The following is a 16,242-nucleotide window of genomic DNA, read 5'->3' as shown; positions in this document are numbered from 1 at the left end:
AAGCTCTTCTTTTGCCTCCTGGTAGATCTTTTTGCGAGATTCCTCGGAAAGATCTTTTACGACTGTTTTTTTGTTTCTTATGTCCGTCTTTAATTTCTCGTACTTTTCCTCTTCGGCCAGAATAATCGAGAATTCTACGTCGTCTATCTTTCTGTCACGCAAAGCCTTTGAGACAAGGTCGGTAATAGTATTTACTTTAGCCCTAGACAGAGCTATTGTCGTGTCGTGTTTTGATATTTTCGTGGATAGCTTTTTCATAATGCCCGTAGCAACAGCAGAAATAATGCCACAGGCTGCCCCAACACCGGCCAAAGGAACCCCAGCAATTATTCCCGGCCCAGCAAGCGAAGTAGCAACGCCGGAGCCCTTTAACACAACAGATATGGATCCTGAAGTTATCGCAATCTTATGTAGTGTACTCCGGGCTATAACGTATTTCTTCCTAACTTTTTCGTAGTGTTTTGTCTGCCCTTCCAAGTAAGCCAGGATTAAATTTGCCTTATTGAGCCTAAAGTTTTCGGCATTTATTTCGTTAGGTGTAGTATAGGGAATATCTGGGTACAACTTAGGTGCCGATGGTATAACATCCATTATATATACTAATGTACGACGCTTTTGGGAATGACATTGAGGAGCAGCCACATCACGACAACAGGGATTACTGGAATTGGAGAGCATTTAGGAAGATGTTTCCACATGCAGACCCTAGTAAGTTCGAAAGAAGACCCGATGGGATTTACTTTAACGGCTCCAGGATGTACAGCAATGCGGACTTGAGTCCAAAAATAACGGAGAAGGCACCCGAGCATAAAGAAAGGCGAGAGGTAAGCAAGCAGCCTAATTTTCCAAAGAATCTATTAATAACCAACCAGGATTACCCTTTTTACGATGCTGAAGGTGGTGTAAACGACTTTGATAAGATGGTAACGCATTTGAAAATTCCAGTGGGCAAGCAAACGTTTGACGTAGTAGTAAGGAATATCTTTAAGGATTTCAATATTACGCACACTTTAGGAAAAGAAGCCAGGGAATGGCTAAAGGGGTCCAACTTTAGGTATTGGACGCAGCAGTTGAAGTTTGTAATTTGGGCGGCTACGAAGGGCTGCGGGGTTGCCGTGGACATGTTTGACACTGCTTTTCTAAGGTTCCATGTGGCTTTTACTATGCGTCGCCTATTAAAGGAGCTTAACGTACCATTGCCGGGGCAGAAGTTTTTTGATAGAATGAATAACCACTACGATTCCGCTGCCCTAGAAAGGCTAATGAATGAGTTTAAGCCGCAGCGAAGAGACTTTCGTTATCGGGAGGGTGCCACGCATGGTTTAGGTATCATTTATCTTTACCATCCGACCGGAACATACCCTGCAGACATGTATCATCAGAAATACCCAGGTACGTTAGAGTTGCAGATTTAGGTGGTAGTAGGTGGAACCTTAATCTTATTGAGAAAATTGAGAAGATTTACCCCAGTCCATGGGACCCATTTGTATTATTAAAAGGAAAAGGCCTAAGAAACCTAGCTCGAATTAACCGCAGTATAGAAGCATTTGTGTACTGCATCTTAGGAGCGCAGGTAAATACCCGCAGCCTCATTGTTGGATCCCAAGGTGCTTCACAGGAAACGCAACAGGAATTCCTAACTTTATTTGAGTCCGCAGTAATAGAGAATGATATATCCAAATCGGTGCAAAGATATCAATTAGCGGTGCAGCAATCTAAAGTGCGGTTAGATTACGCCTTGAGTCCCGGTTGTTGGCTAATGCCAAGTAATTTGGTTATCAACACCAATTCCGTTGTGGGTTATAACAACAAACTTCAACGAGCTACTAAGGATATGAAGTTTGGGGTGAATGACGTGAACTCCGACATGACCAAGGGCATTCCTCACTTCGTAGAGAAGCTAAAGAAGGTACACGCAGAAAGACCAATTCCCAAGCCCACGGCCCCAAAGAAGGTCCATGTTATGCCTACGATACCTGAGGAATATGACCATGACCTACTAAAGGCCGGCCTAGCAGCCACAGGCGTTGGTCTGAGTTATTATATATGGCGATGAACAACCCCTACGTAGCTGGAGTAGATTGTGTTTATACGACTTACACAGGCGAGAAAAAATACACCCAGGCATCTTGGGTTGACGCCACTGGGATGTCCGTAGACCTGAACTACTCAGGAAAGAAGCTGATAATATGCAGTATTTGCATTGGCACGGACAGCCATGCCAACGTCGGCTTTAGGTTTCTAGATGAGAATGGCATACTGCAGCCTATGCGTACGAAAACGAACAACAGGGAGCCTGCGCATTTCTCCGTAGAGCCCAACCCCGGCAGCGTTGAAAATCTATCCGTTTGGACTTTCCATATGGTTGCTGATTGCCATGGGAAGGTAAAGCTGCAGATAAGAATAGACGATACGGGAAAGGTTACGGTAAATAGCATAGAAAATCAAAGGAATACTATCTATAACCACGCGACCATTAGCACTCTTACGGTGGTGAGTCTTTAGAAGGATCTTTGATCCTTGAAATATATGAATCCGCACGCGAAGGAAGATTGGTTTCTACATTTTTTGGAGGAGAAGGACTACTTAGAACAGCATTGGCTTGACACCGGGCTGTGGGTGAAGGTTGGGGGCCTGGGATTAATCATGTGCACTATTAGTATTTCGACGGGGTATTCGTGTAATGTCGGGTTTAGGATCGTTGACGAGAATGACCATCCATTACTACCTTACAGAAAAAAAGATAATAATAGGAACCCAGTTCATTTCTCGTCGGAGCCCCCACCGTTAAGCACAGAAGACTTAACGCCGGTAACTTTTCACATGATAGCCAATTGCCAATATGCAAAGTTACAAGTTCTCCCCAACGACGTTGCCTACCTTCGGATAAATGCCGCCCCGTCAAAAGATTCCCCGACGGATGCTACTTGGAATCATAAGCCCATTTCTACTATGACTGCCCTACCCCTGGTGCCAAATTACCAAGGCGGGGCTAACACTGTCTTTACTTATCCTCAAAGCAGGATGCCTCGGATGCCTGACGACGATAAGCCCCCAGTAATACACAAGGATAAGATCAACCCTTCATCTTCTTCAGGAGGACCACCCCGATAGCTACTACCAAGATCCAAATGTTATTCCCCACGAACTTCAACAGTTCGCCGCCGGCCAAGGAAACGACAGAAACCAACAGCCCAGGTAAACCGGCTGCCATTTTCTTCCCTAAGTTCGTTAAACCAGAACCCAGTTTTTTTACGCCTGCGCCCGTAGCCTTAAGAGCCGATAGGATTACTCCTACTACGCTCGAAATAGCAACCGCAAATGCCAGCGGAACGCCATACTTCATGAGAGCTCTTTTTATCTTTTCCTTGGTGGTAAGTCCCCGTTCCCGTTCTGCGGTGCCAAGTTCCGTCTTTGCCTCTTCGAGTTTTTCCAGCGTAGTTTCCAATTCACTTTCTGCAGCTGCCCGCTCTTCTTCGGGGCGTGTTTGGTCGGCTATTATTTCCCGCTGTGCGTCGGCGTGATGTTCTAAGTCTTCAACAGCACCGTTTAATTGTCGAATTTGATCGTCTTTAAGGGAAATTTGATTTCGCAGTTGCACATTATGCTGTTCGGCTTCCGCGAAGGCATTGGCGGAATTTGCAAGTGCTTCGTCAAGCCCCTTTGCTACTTCCACAGCCTCCTCAAAGGACTGCATTGTCGTAGCCTGTCTCGCTTTAGCGTCGTTGAGTTCTTCTTTAACTGCCTCGTATTTCTCGTTTGTCGTGTCCCTTTCCTTCTTTGCAGTTTGTAGTTCGTTAATTAGTCGTTTTCTTTCTCCCGTGGCGTCATTCTGTAGTCCTTTGATTCTGTTCACAAGCCTTTCTATTTCCGCGTCTTTTTCCCTTCGAATGGAGGTTATGGCCGCGAGCTTTTCCTGTTCCAGGGCAGAAATTTCGTCGTTCTGTCTTTCTATTAGCGCAGATAGGTCTTCGATTGTTCCTTTTGCCTGCTGAAGTTGTATGACTTTTTGGTCTTCTGTCTTTCCACCTGCTTCGGGCGGCAGTCGCGCAAAGGCGGCGAACAGCCTTTGTTTGCCGATGTTTGTTTGCTCCTCGGACATTTGCTCCTGTATCGCTAAATTGGGTTGCCCAATGGCCTGCCTCAATGTCTTAGGAATCTTGGGGTCGGTAAAGAACCTTCCTCTTTCATCTCTAATTACGTAGACTTTAGAGCCGCTCCTTGGAAGTCTACCCAGGATTATTTCTTTACCCCATTCATTGTCTTCATCGAATAACATTATTGCTTTCTTAGGATCCCAATCGGGTAATAGTTCCACCAGCCTATCAAAGTCGTCCGGTTGTTCTTTTTTCATGGATTCATCCATCTGTTCCTGGATTTTGCTAAGCCATTGGGCATCTGGAGCTTCAGGAACTGGCCCCAAGTCTTCCATTTGCAAATATTCTGGAATGGGTTCGTATGGATTCTTAGACCTAAATTTGTCTCTTAAGGAACGCATAGCATCGCGGGCCCTGCCGCCATATTTGAGTCTTAGCTTGTCAAAAAGGCTTTGTCCGTCCACGTTGTCATTAGGAAGCAAGGACTCGTATTCTTCGTCGTAAATGTGTACTTGGCCTTCCTCGGTGGTGGGGTCAAAATCCGTTCCTTCTACTTCCATTATATATGATAAGCTCAAAGTTAAACCCCAACGTATTACCTAAGCAGGTTGGTGGACTAAAGGCAGAACGCACCTTTCACCGGGTCACCTTTACCCCCAGCAGCGCAAAACCAGGAGAAACCTTGTACGTAGGCGTACCCCGCCTAACGGATAACCTAGTATTGGTTCCTGGCACCTTGGCTTTAAGGTTTGACCTAGCGGTGCAGTCTGACCCCACAGACGAAAGGATTATCGTCAACAACGTGGGCCGCAACCTTGTCTCTAAGATGAGGGTCAAGTTCACCGGGGAATCCCTTTTGGACTTAAACAGGTACGATCTGTACACCACGTACAAAGATTTGTGGTTGACGGCCTTCGACCGCGCGCAAAGGATAGAACAAGGAATTGGTAGTGTTATCCTACTAAGGTTCGCACGCCTACGAAAACGCAACCTACGGACTCCAGCGGGGAAACGGCCGTGGCCAAGGCAAAGGAACTAAAGACGGTCTATGGGACTAAGTATGTCATACCACTGGACTTCGAAGTAATTACGAGTCATGGTGTGTACTACCCCAGACAATTAAGTGAAGTACAGTTTGAAGTAACTTTAGCAGATGTCAGCAACATCATTGGCGGGCTAAGCTCTGCGCCTAGCACAACTCCATACTCCATCACCAACCTAGAGCTGCAATACGAAACAATATACAGTGAAGAGCTGGCTCGTAGCGCCGGCATGGAATACAGCTCGGGGAAGGCATTCCTATACGACCATGTAGTGATGTACAAGACGTTTAGCTTCCAAAATAACTGGAATAATGCTTACCAGACGCCCGAATAGGGTTACGACCTCTTTCTATTATCCATTCACCGTCGTAATACTTTATAAACGTTAACTGTAAACGGTAATTACCTTCAGGCATCAGGTTTATTATCTTTTCGGCTCTTTCTTCGTCCATGATTTCTTCTGTGTCTCCTTCTGTGAATGTCGTGAAGGCGAAGTCGGCGTCCAAACGATCCAATACCTGGGTTCGCAGCTTGCGTACAGTTTTGTTTCGAATGCTTTTGATGGCGTCCATCTATATCTAGGAAATATTTTAATCGTTTGCGACACTAAGAACAAATATCTTAACTTAGTAACGCGGGGCACCAGTAAAAAAAATCGAATTACGCAGGCAATACACATAGGGACCTTACGGGTAATACCCGCGGCCGACCAATGGTGTTTGGCGGGGTTAATACCCGGCTCATACGGTACCCCCTCCGCGGATCCCCCTAACTGCTGCTTTCCGATCAAAATAAGAATTAGAAATGATGAGGAACATTTTTAAATTTTATTTTTGGCAAGTCTTTTAACGTATGCGGCCGTATGCGCTCTTTTACCGGTAGTCCAAGAAATCCTGGTCTCAAAAATGGATTATGCCAGAGCCCTCGTTCTTCGTCGCATGCCAGAAGAAACGCAGGCTCTGGGTACGAGATTGATCAGCAGACAGTCGAGTTGGACCACAGGGAGCCCGGCTGTACATGAACAAATAAATCAACTAAGTACTCTGGGTTGCTTGTGTTTTTTTTAGGGCGTGCTTTACACTAATACGATTTTAACCTGGTCTCAAGTTACTTTTATACGTTTACATTAGAGTGCATCCAGTCAAACTGTTGAATTAGATAAAAGTATCTAACTTGAATAACTATTTAGTTGACGTCACCTAAAATAGTAAAAGCGCGCCAAATAACGATGATGCTAATCCAGGGGGTTGTTTTACCAGAGAATGAGTGAATAGACATTCATTTGTATCATCGTTTCTCCCCCTGATCTCAGTAGCTATTTACTCGTAGTTTCAAATTTAGGTGACGTCACCTAAAATAGTAACTAACTTATCTAATTTAAGTGACGTCAACTATTCAACAGTTTGACTGAATGCACTCTAATCTGCTATCAAGTTATTACTGGTAGCACGATTAGCGCAAATTCGAACACAGGAAACCACAGAGTAATTTATTGATTTATTTGTTTATGTACAGCCGGGCTCCCTGTGGTCGGACGCGGGAAAGCCCGACGGCACGTCAATCATGAAATAAGAAATGAAATATTATGTAAATGTCAAATGATTACATAGCAATCATGTTTGCCTCCACTGCTGTCTGCTTCACTCCAAATTCACATTTCAAAAGCTGTGATATATTCAGCCAATTAAAATTTTAGAAAACATTACGGTCACGGCACGGTGCGATTACGACAACAACTCTTCAATAATTTGAACACGGCAAATATTTTGCCGGGGACCGGGGGAAAGTGCTTAATCTGACCTACATGAATGCTAAATTCACCTTTTCGGCGCTAGCTTGGATTGTGTTACGGTCACCAAAACGTTCGGACATCGTTCTCGGATTTCCATACAATTTCATTCACTGACTTTAAAGAGAAAATTTAGGTAGATTTCTTTAGTTAGCTATCTTAACAGCAGTAAGAAAAGCTTCAATCAAGCTAGAAAAATGATTATTTACTTGTATTTAGAGAACTAACGAAACTTAACCAAGTAAATAGTTCATTTAAAGTCAGTACATTTGTACGGAAATTCGAGAACAATGTCCGAACTTGTTGGTGACCGTAACACAATCTAAAACAATTTATACCCCGTGACGGCTAACGCCAAAAAGGTGAATTCCTCGCCCTGTCCGGGGGGTCTGGGGGTGGGATCGGGTTTCAGTTGACTAGTGCATTACAAATTTAGCCCAGTCCCACAAGGAACACAAGCTTAATTCTCATGTGAATATATCTTTACAGCAAATGAATTTATCTAATAAATTATACCCTTTTTATAGATGTTTAAAAACCTCAAGAAGTTTTCAGTAATACTTTTAGGGTGGCTATGAACTTTGCTAATAAAGCACCAATTGGGTTTTAGCCTTTTAGCCAGCTCAGGGATTTTGCAAAATCCTCAAAACTAAGATGTAACATCTTCTTGGGTCAAAGTGGTTTTGTCCTGTTCCTGCAAATGGCCGTCCTAAACCAAGTACGACCAAAGTAGGGTTGTCTGGTAGGTCCTCGGGTATATGTTCAGCATCGATAGCAGTGAATCGGGGTTCATATCCTCCAGAGATCTTTACACGCCTTTTTCTATATTCAAAGGGATCTCTTATCATTTCAAGATCACTACCCATGCAGCCGAGAACTCCCACTGAAGGGCAGTCGGTACCTTCATCTACATACTTATTTTCTTTTATTCCAGGACCAAAAATTTCTTCAACCGATGATTTTGAGAGCTTTTTCAGACGTTGAAAGATGTCTGGACTTGCGGTTTCATTTGACTCTCTTTTTATTGCTTGATTATCTACCAGCAAATCTTCATTGTTGTGCGGAAGAGGCGTTAACCTCTTCGGACCATCTCTAGGAGAACTGAGTATCCTAAACACATACGTTTTGTCAATTTGTAAAGGTGTGTCCCAACAGCAAGAGCCATCTATTGGCCGGTAGAAGGGACGGAGGATTCTTCCACTTTGAGAATCAAAACCCAAATGACAGTAACCCTTCTTCATTCTTGTTTGGACGATAATATTCAAATTTATAAATTGCTCTTCTTCTTGTGTCTTTTGCACATCCTCGATATCAGGCAAATAATCAAATTCAGGCTCTAAGGATGATTCTTCTATAAATTCGTCTAGATGATAACCAACGACGTCTGTACCAGCAGGAAAAACTTGGAGGATACGAATATCCGAGAAGTTGTCAATCCACAGTTCAAAATCTTCATATGAATGATAATTCCACAACGGGGTGCCATTCACCTCAATGATGACATCTATTGACGCCTGGCACGTTTTGCATTTACTTTCAACCTTCATTGAAGCAGAATATTTGTCAAGGGGTATAAATCCAATTGGCGCATATATTTCTCTTAATCTTTTGCTTAGCTCTTCCGTGTATTTATACTCCTCTTCGATGTCCTGTATAGATACATCTTGAGTATGTCCATATTTGCATTGGTACTGCTGTGTTGGACTCAAATTTGCTTCCATTTTAAGTCATCTATCTGAAGAAAAGCCAAAGTAAAATTTTATGTATTCGTTTTGACCCAAAGATGTCTTTTGCACTAATGATGCAAACATGTAAACTTTCTTTCTTATCCAAATTTGTATTGCACCATGAGAAGGGTAAAATTGGTGCTAATAAACTGAACAAAAGAAAAAGCAGGGATTCTGATAGTGGCAGTAAACGACGCTATATCCTAAGTATTAACTTAAGTACGTTTCCCATGTTGAGATAATAAAATGGTGCGTTCTCTCGATGGCTTATTTTGATGTCTGAGTTCCCGTGGATTTCCAGGCGAGAATGTCTGATTTATATTGAGAAAAATATCGTTAAAATAATGATTACCAGTTACTTCATATTCTGTTCTGGGTAGAAAGATCTGCAGACGGCTGTATAACGGACGGATTTGCACATTTTCGCGCTCTTTTTGTGACAGGCTAGTAACGTTCTTCTTGGCATGAATGTAAATCATCATTGTGATTGACTCCTGAACTGGTTCCAAGACAAAAATAGAGAGGCGAAAGGTTATCAAATAGACTTCAAGGACTGTCTTTGAGTGAGATCATTTCCAGACCTATTCAGAACTAAATATTCAGTATATTAAAACAATTAGGGAATACCAGAGTTATCTATGAACTCTGGAAATACCTTGGACTCCAGAGCAAATCATATTTTATAATTTATTGAAACAAATTTTAATTTGTAGTTTTTAATTTCATTCAGTTAGAATGAAAAAATTCGAACTGAATGAAAGTGAAAATAAAAGTTAGAAAATATCGTACTCAAAACTCTACTATCAACGGAAACAACTTTGCATAGAGGGCTAGTAACCCTGCTGAAAGCCCGCTGAAAGCCATAAATATAATAACCAAAGCCGGTTGGTCTTGAAAACTCACGCACATCTTACTAAATTCACTTTTGACTTACATTTGTCTAATGTTCTTGACAGAGTTGCTTCCTCAGTTTTGCGTCGGGTCTTTTCGTACAGCGTTTCTTTCCTTGCGGCATTCACACGCCATAACTATCTTACTCTCTGTGTTTTCTATTATTTTTCCTCATTTCGTGTTGCCTGAATTACGTTATTTAATCCCTTGGCGCGGAGATTCAAGTTCGCTCTTTTGCGTTGTTTGTGAAGACCTTGGTCTCCCCCGCATCTGTTTTTAGTTTCGTCACGCAGCGCTTGATATCGCTCCTCTTTTGCAAACCAGGATATCGTAGAACTGTCATTAAGTGAAGTGGGGTTGTAGGAGGAGGGGGGGGGGGAGGGGGAGGGGGGGGGGAGAGGGATGGGATGGGGTGCCTATAAAACTGTACATTAAATAGGGGTGGGTCATTTTTTCCATTTCCCGCATGGAAACGTAGGAAAGCCCTCGTTTTATACTGTGCCATCAAAAAAACCTTCTTCATATCCAGTTTTGCACCCCCCCCCCTCCCACCTTAACTTTATGACCAGTCCAATGCTTTGCGATTCAAGATAGCTATCGTATCCTCCGAAAATATGACGCCCTCATTCAGTCTTTTATTTCATTTTATCAACTTGGGATCCCTGTGTGTGGATCTTGTCAAATGATCAATAGGGATACGAGCCAACTCTCTTCTAAGGTGAGCCTGCTTGTCGCTTAGAACTTATAAAGGATTTACAAAACTTCCTCCGACATCCTCCAACATTAGGTTAATATTTTGAGACAAATTTCGAGAAATTTTTGTATTATGCATCAATGATGATACTGAAAAATCTCATTTCCGGTTCGTATGGGTATATGTCGTATTGTAGTTCAGGTATATCCTAACTGCATCCGCTTTTATTACTAAAGCTATTTCACTATCTTGCCGGGCTGTCTTGATCCACGAAAGGAATTCCTATAAACTGGTCTATCACAGCCGAATGAATTGATTTTTTAATGCATCGAGAGTGATCATTATTTACGTTCACTGGTCTATCACTGCCGATCACTTCTGAAGCTTTATCGGGATGCCTTGGGAAGGCTAGCTTGCTATAGATACATTATATACTACCTAAAATACGAAAAAAAAGTTTTAATTAAGGCCATACAGGAGTCTTACCTTTTAAAAAATCTGCTGTAACGCTTGCTGAAACCATCTGCAATCATTAAGTTATATAGGTGAATAATTAATCTTTCAAAGCTTCATGATAGCTGCAAGTTAATTGTAATCCCGGGGGGGGAGGGGGGGGGGGGGTTGGACTTCAATTGGTGAAGGTTAGGTGATTGTCTTTGCACCTTTTAGGGTTCCAGATCTGCAATTTTGGTACATCTTAGGGTGTCACAAATCTAAAAGGACTTCCAGAGAGTATGCCAGTACTTCTTAGGGTGTTTTTGAATCAATGAGATACCCGAGATTATATATATGATGACAGTCAGAATGGGCAGTCGTAATTCAGAGATCATAAATAATGATACCTTTTAAGGATAAAAATTATTAGTTGTCATGCCAAACTGGATAGGACTCAGGTACCTCTTAATTAGCAGTTTCCGAAATTTCTTACGAGCATCCTCACCATTCTATATATTCCCCCCCCCCCTCCCCAGGTAGTAATCGAGATGTTTTACTCATGGCTCATATATGGTCGGTTGTAGGAATCTAGTAAAATCTTTCAAAATCATGAAGTATCAACTTTTTGAAGTTAATTAATTTTAGCATATTTTAACTTGAAGCATGACAACAACAGCAGCAACAGCAGCCATCATTGTACTTGGATGTCGCATAAATCCAGATGGCACAGCATCCGCAATGATGAAACACAGAGTACAGGAAGCAGCCAAAGTGTACCAGTCACTCTTAAATGACGACAAATCACACCCATGGGTGATATTCACTGGGTACCAGCCTCATGGTGATGATAATAAGGTAACATTAATTAAAGGTGTCATGAAAGAGCAGAGGTTTATATTAGCATATTAGCTACATTATTTTACTATGTTATAGGCACATTCTCCCCCCCCCCTCCCCAATGAACCAGGATGATTTAATAAGATAATAATAATAATATTTAAGCAGGAGGCTCACATCACCAAGGTGTTTTTCAGAGAGGAAATTACCAAATTTAATTTTGAAATGACTAACTCACTGAATAAACCATATCTATTTGCGCATGTATTGTATTCCAATTTAATTCAGAACACTCTTGAGAATACAATTTGTTGTTTGAGTTGTATCTATATTAATAAGTCCTATGTGCAATGTCGATAAACAAAGAAATCGTACTCTATAGGACACATGGTAGAGTGCAAACAATATATCCGTGAAACACTAATTACTAAAATTGTTCAAAATAGTGCTAGTTAAACAAAAGAAAACAATAGAATTAGCATAAAATAGCGTAAGTTAGTATAATACTAATATTTCAGATATAATGTTTGCACTCTAAGAAATGCAGATACATATATTATGCCAAAGGTAAAACGGTCTATTTCTTGAGCATGTAGCTAGCTTTCAGACTATAACATTAAACCATGAAATGTTTTTACTGCAGAAAGCAACCGAGGCTAAAGCGATGTCTAGCTACAACGAGGAGGAAGGGCTTATTCCTGCAGATCATACTGTCCTGGAAGAGAAGGCTGAAACTACTGCTGGAAATGCCTACTGGTCTCGTGTGATTATTGATGATTTAGGAATTGAGGAAGTTCATGTGGTTACAAATGAGTTTCATGTAAAGAGATCTAAAGTCATTTTTGAACAGGTGATAATAACATTAATAATAATTAATTTATCAGGAAAGCTTAGGAGCTGCACACAACAGACCTGCATCACACAGCAGCCATGTTTGTTTCCCTTAAAAAGACCTTTTTCTACCCATTCTGAAGTGAATGAGGCTAGCCAGACAAAGATCTGTTTCAGCCAACATGGCTTCTATGTGAAAGGCCTATAAGCCAATGAAAAGGAACTAAATATATATTTAATACTTTCATATAATTAGATAGCATTAACTTTTAAATTAAAGAGTGCACAAAGGAACTCCATGGGTTATGTGCATTCTAGATATCGATAGCAGAGCAGTACTTGCATGTGATATCAAAGCATCTCAATTCTGGGGGACAAAACAAAGCAACTTAATTGGGACTCTACAAAGTACAATTTGGGATTTAATAAAATTGTACTCCTCTTGTCCAATCAAAACCAAGTAATTTTGTTGAGTGTATTATAAATAAATATATTTTTATGCTCTTGTAATAGCTTGACTGTTATATCTTTCAGCTATATCCATCAGAAACCTACAAGCTGTATTATCACGCTGCTGAGCAACAATTAGATGATGAAACCCAAAAAAGAAGCAGCGAGAGAGAAGAAAAACTTATGCATCAGATAGATTTTGACATTTCAGAGGTTGTCAGGAAGATCAAAGAATCACCAGATGGAAAGCCGATAACAATTTTAAATTCTCCCATCATCAGCGACGAGGTCTTCAATCATGGTTTCACTACAAGGTTTGGAGGAGTTTCTACCCATGAAACACTTTCTTCCTTAAATCTTATGTTTAACCCAAAAAGACGAGACCCACTAGTTAATATAATGGAAAATAGACAACGCTTAGCACATGCATGCAAATACATGCCGCAAGGATTCCACATGGCAAAATGTGTACATGGTACAGGAGTTTGGGTGGTCGGTGATGAAGAACCTGATAGCTACGATGCCTTGGTCACTAACCAAGTATATGTTACTGTTGCTGCTCCTGGTGCCGATTGCACTATTGTGCTGTTCTGTGATCCTATCAATAAGGTATATAGATCTATATACATATATAACACGTGGCTCACAGTAGGGGGTTAGATATCCATTGTGGTACAATGTTTTCACATTTCAGACGTCATTCCCAAGAGTATCATTTCTTTGTTTAATGGCTGTGCATGAGAAGACACATGAATATGAATACAACTCAAACAAAGAATCTGATTCTAAAGATAATGAAATGTGGTCTGAAAATAATGGGAAAACATTGCACCACAAGGAAGAATAAGGTCTATGAGGGTCCTTGACAAGCTAGAGTATGCCGGGGTTGCTGAAGGCAATATTGCCCCACCCCACCCTCCAAAAACACAAATTCAGAGTATTCACCAAAGTCACATCATATCAATACAAAAACGTCTCTTCAGTAATCTTCTCTACCATCTATGAAAAAAATATTTGGATAATTAATATAAATATCATAATCATTAAATTAATATTTTTCTTGGAGATTTGTGGTGCTGCACATTCAGGCTGGAGAGGCACACTTGCCAAAATCAGCCATGCCGTCCTTGACGTCATGACCAAACGATTCTCATGTCAAATAAAGAACATTTATGTGGCTGTTGGGCCAAGCATAGGACCATGCTGTTTTGAGGTTGGCGAAGATGTTGCAGAACAGTTTGCTGGCATCAGTAAAGATGTAGTTGTGAGAAAGGAAAATGCACCAAAACCGTTTGTTGACCTGCGCAAGACAACGAGAATTCTTCTTGAAGAGTATGGAGTTAAACCAGAAAATATTGATGACAACACAAGGTATTCTCATAATGTAATAGGTCTCTATGCTGTCCAATTAAGAAATAGTTGAAGACATAAAATGCCAAGGAATGTCAAAATTGGACGAGGCCCTAGGCTTAATCCAATTTGGCTGTCAGAAATGTTACTTAATTGGAATTTTAGTGCTCAAACAAAGAATTGTTTTCTCAAAAGAATAATTTAACAAATGGTGTGAATTGTCATTGTGAAAACATTAAACCCAAACCAAAAGTCAGTGGTCAGGTCTGTAATGGTGCGTGCTTTTGCGTCTGCCATATATCAAACAGAATAATTTCATATTACTCTTTTTTGCTAATGTCTGTTTTGAATTTTTTTAGTAAAATAGATGGTGTTGAGGAAAGTCAACGTGTTACCCAATGTACATATTGTGACCAAGAGAAAAGGTTCTTCTCCTACAGAAGAGATGGTGCACAATATGGCACTCAGATTGGTTTTATATCTGCTGTAGCATCATCACAAAATAAAGATTCTAAAGGAAAATGTCGAGTAGCATGATTAGACCTATACAGCGCTTCCAGTAATATCATCTTCTCTGGGAAGATCTAAATAAAACCACAATAAAAATGATAATATAAAAATATAAACTTTTTCAAATTAAAAACATTGCAATTTGTATTGGAAATCACACAATCTTGAGTGCAATCCGAAATTTATGGGTATGGGGGAAAAATTTTTATTTTTAAGGTTTTGCAAAATCTGATTTGGACATACAATGTTATAGCCACTATACTTCAAATACTTCCATGTACTAAAAGATTCTTTGGCTCTGAATGTAATCAAGATTTATGCTATCCTTTAGGATGAGAAAGGGATCATTTCTCTGCATATTATTGACAAAATATAACCTATATGTTAAGTGTATGCTACATCGAGTGTATAAGCAGATTAAAAAATCTGCCTCAGTTGGGTTCTCGTCTAGCAAACGAGAGGTCAGTGGTTTGAGTCCTGCGAGAACCCAACTGAGGCAGATTTTTTAATCTGCTTATACACTCGATGTAGCATACACTTAACATTTAGATCTTTACTGAGTGACAAAAACACATTTCATAAAATATAATCTGTCAAAGAACAGTTAATATGCCATTTGCTAAAAAAATGGATTTGAGGATATAATTTGCAGATAAACTTAGTGAAAATAAATTTTAATAACAGTAACATTTTTATAACCTCTGGATAATTATTAATAACATTTAACATATAATAATCTCTAAAATATAATATCTATCAATGTTTGTACTATTCTTTGTGGTTGTTTTAGGGGACAAAATAGTTACTATATTGAAAAATATTGCGCCTAGGCAGCCCCACAATGCTAACTACCTAGTTTTTTTCTCAACCTCGGAACTAATATGTTTCAATATCCAATACTAGGTCTGAGTTAAGATCTTTCCTTGCAACTGTCTTGCACAACATGCTGACGACACAAATTGCTTTGAGAAATCGACCGTACAGCTTGCTTGCAATTGTAAATGGCAGCTAAAACTTGGCATAAGCATGTTGCGTGCAACTGATGTGAGGAAAGATTTCGACCTAACCAAACCTCAGGATTAATATCTATATGAAGCTTAACTTAGAAAAGTTTCTTGTCATAATATTAGCAATAAAATAAAAGTAAATTGGAGATATATCATTGTCTTTCTTTTGGGCCATCAAGTGGTAGTCAGTATCTCCTTACTGCAATAAGAGGAATACTGTAAATTACTAGAAGTGGGAAGGGTTGGCACTGGATGGCATTTAATATCCATTCTCTCTGTGGGGTACATTTAATGGGTGTTATAAAAGAATAAGTTCTGGAACTACCCATTAACCAATTAATGTTTTTTTAAAGGTAACAACCCCTCCCCCACATAAAACAATTATGGCTATTGGATTGTTTAGTTAGGAAAATCACTGTCGTTATGGCCTTAAAGAAACTTGTTTGTTAAAGATTTGTCATGTGAAAAACAATATTCCTTGATGGGACAGGTGTTTTCTTAGTTTAAATACGATTTGCCACACTGTTTATGAAAAATGTTGCTCTAAATATTTGGTTCTTAAAAGGAATGGAAACGGCTTT

At 40.3% G+C, this 16,242-nt stretch overlaps 2 protein-coding genes across 4 annotated transcripts; one reads left to right on the top strand and one right to left on the bottom strand.

Moving 5' to 3' along the window:
- Nucleotides 1–6,201: 6,201 nt before the first annotated feature.
- LOC116287256 (uncharacterized) lies at nt 6,202–9,827 on the bottom strand. Of its 3 annotated transcripts, none has more exons than XM_031693920.2 (3): nt 9,591–9,827; nt 9,016–9,155; nt 6,202–8,664 (listed from the first exon to the last, which is right to left on the bottom strand). In XM_031693920.2, exon 3 carries the CDS (start codon nt 8,648–8,650, stop codon nt 7,553–7,555), a length of 1,098 nt encoding a protein of 365 aa, XP_031549780.1. In that variant the 5' UTR covers nt 8,651–8,664; nt 9,016–9,155; nt 9,591–9,827; the 3' UTR covers nt 6,202–7,552. The 3 variants fall into 3 exon arrangements, with proteins under 3 accessions (XP_031549780.1, XP_031549778.1, XP_031549779.1); XM_031693918.2 differs by having other exon boundaries at nt 6,205–8,664; nt 9,009–9,155; XM_031693919.2 differs by having other exon boundaries at nt 6,205–8,664; nt 9,009–9,150.
- Nucleotides 9,828–10,219: 392 nt separating this feature from the next.
- On the top strand, nt 10,220–15,811 carry LOC116287254 (purine nucleoside phosphorylase LACC1-like). Its single transcript, XM_089032241.1, has 6 exons — nt 10,220–10,265; nt 11,339–11,531; nt 12,157–12,363; nt 12,879–13,403; nt 13,861–14,165; nt 14,504–15,811. The coding sequence occupies exons 2-6, from the start codon at nt 11,340–11,342 to the stop codon at nt 14,679–14,681; spliced, it is 1,407 nt and encodes a 468-aa protein (XP_088888367.1). The 5' UTR covers nt 10,220–10,265; nt 11,339; the 3' UTR covers nt 14,682–15,811.
- Nucleotides 15,812–16,242: the final 431 nt, after the last annotated feature.

This window comes from Actinia tenebrosa, unplaced genomic scaffold (assembly GCF_029948245.1).
Source record: "Actinia tenebrosa isolate PJP-AT-01 unplaced genomic scaffold, QUT_ActTen_1.0 PGA_scaffold1__47_contigs__length_23844297, whole genome shotgun sequence".
NCBI lineage: Eukaryota > Metazoa > Cnidaria > Anthozoa > Actiniaria > Actiniidae > Actinia > Actinia tenebrosa.
This window is presented reverse-complemented; position numbering and strand designations above follow the sequence as displayed.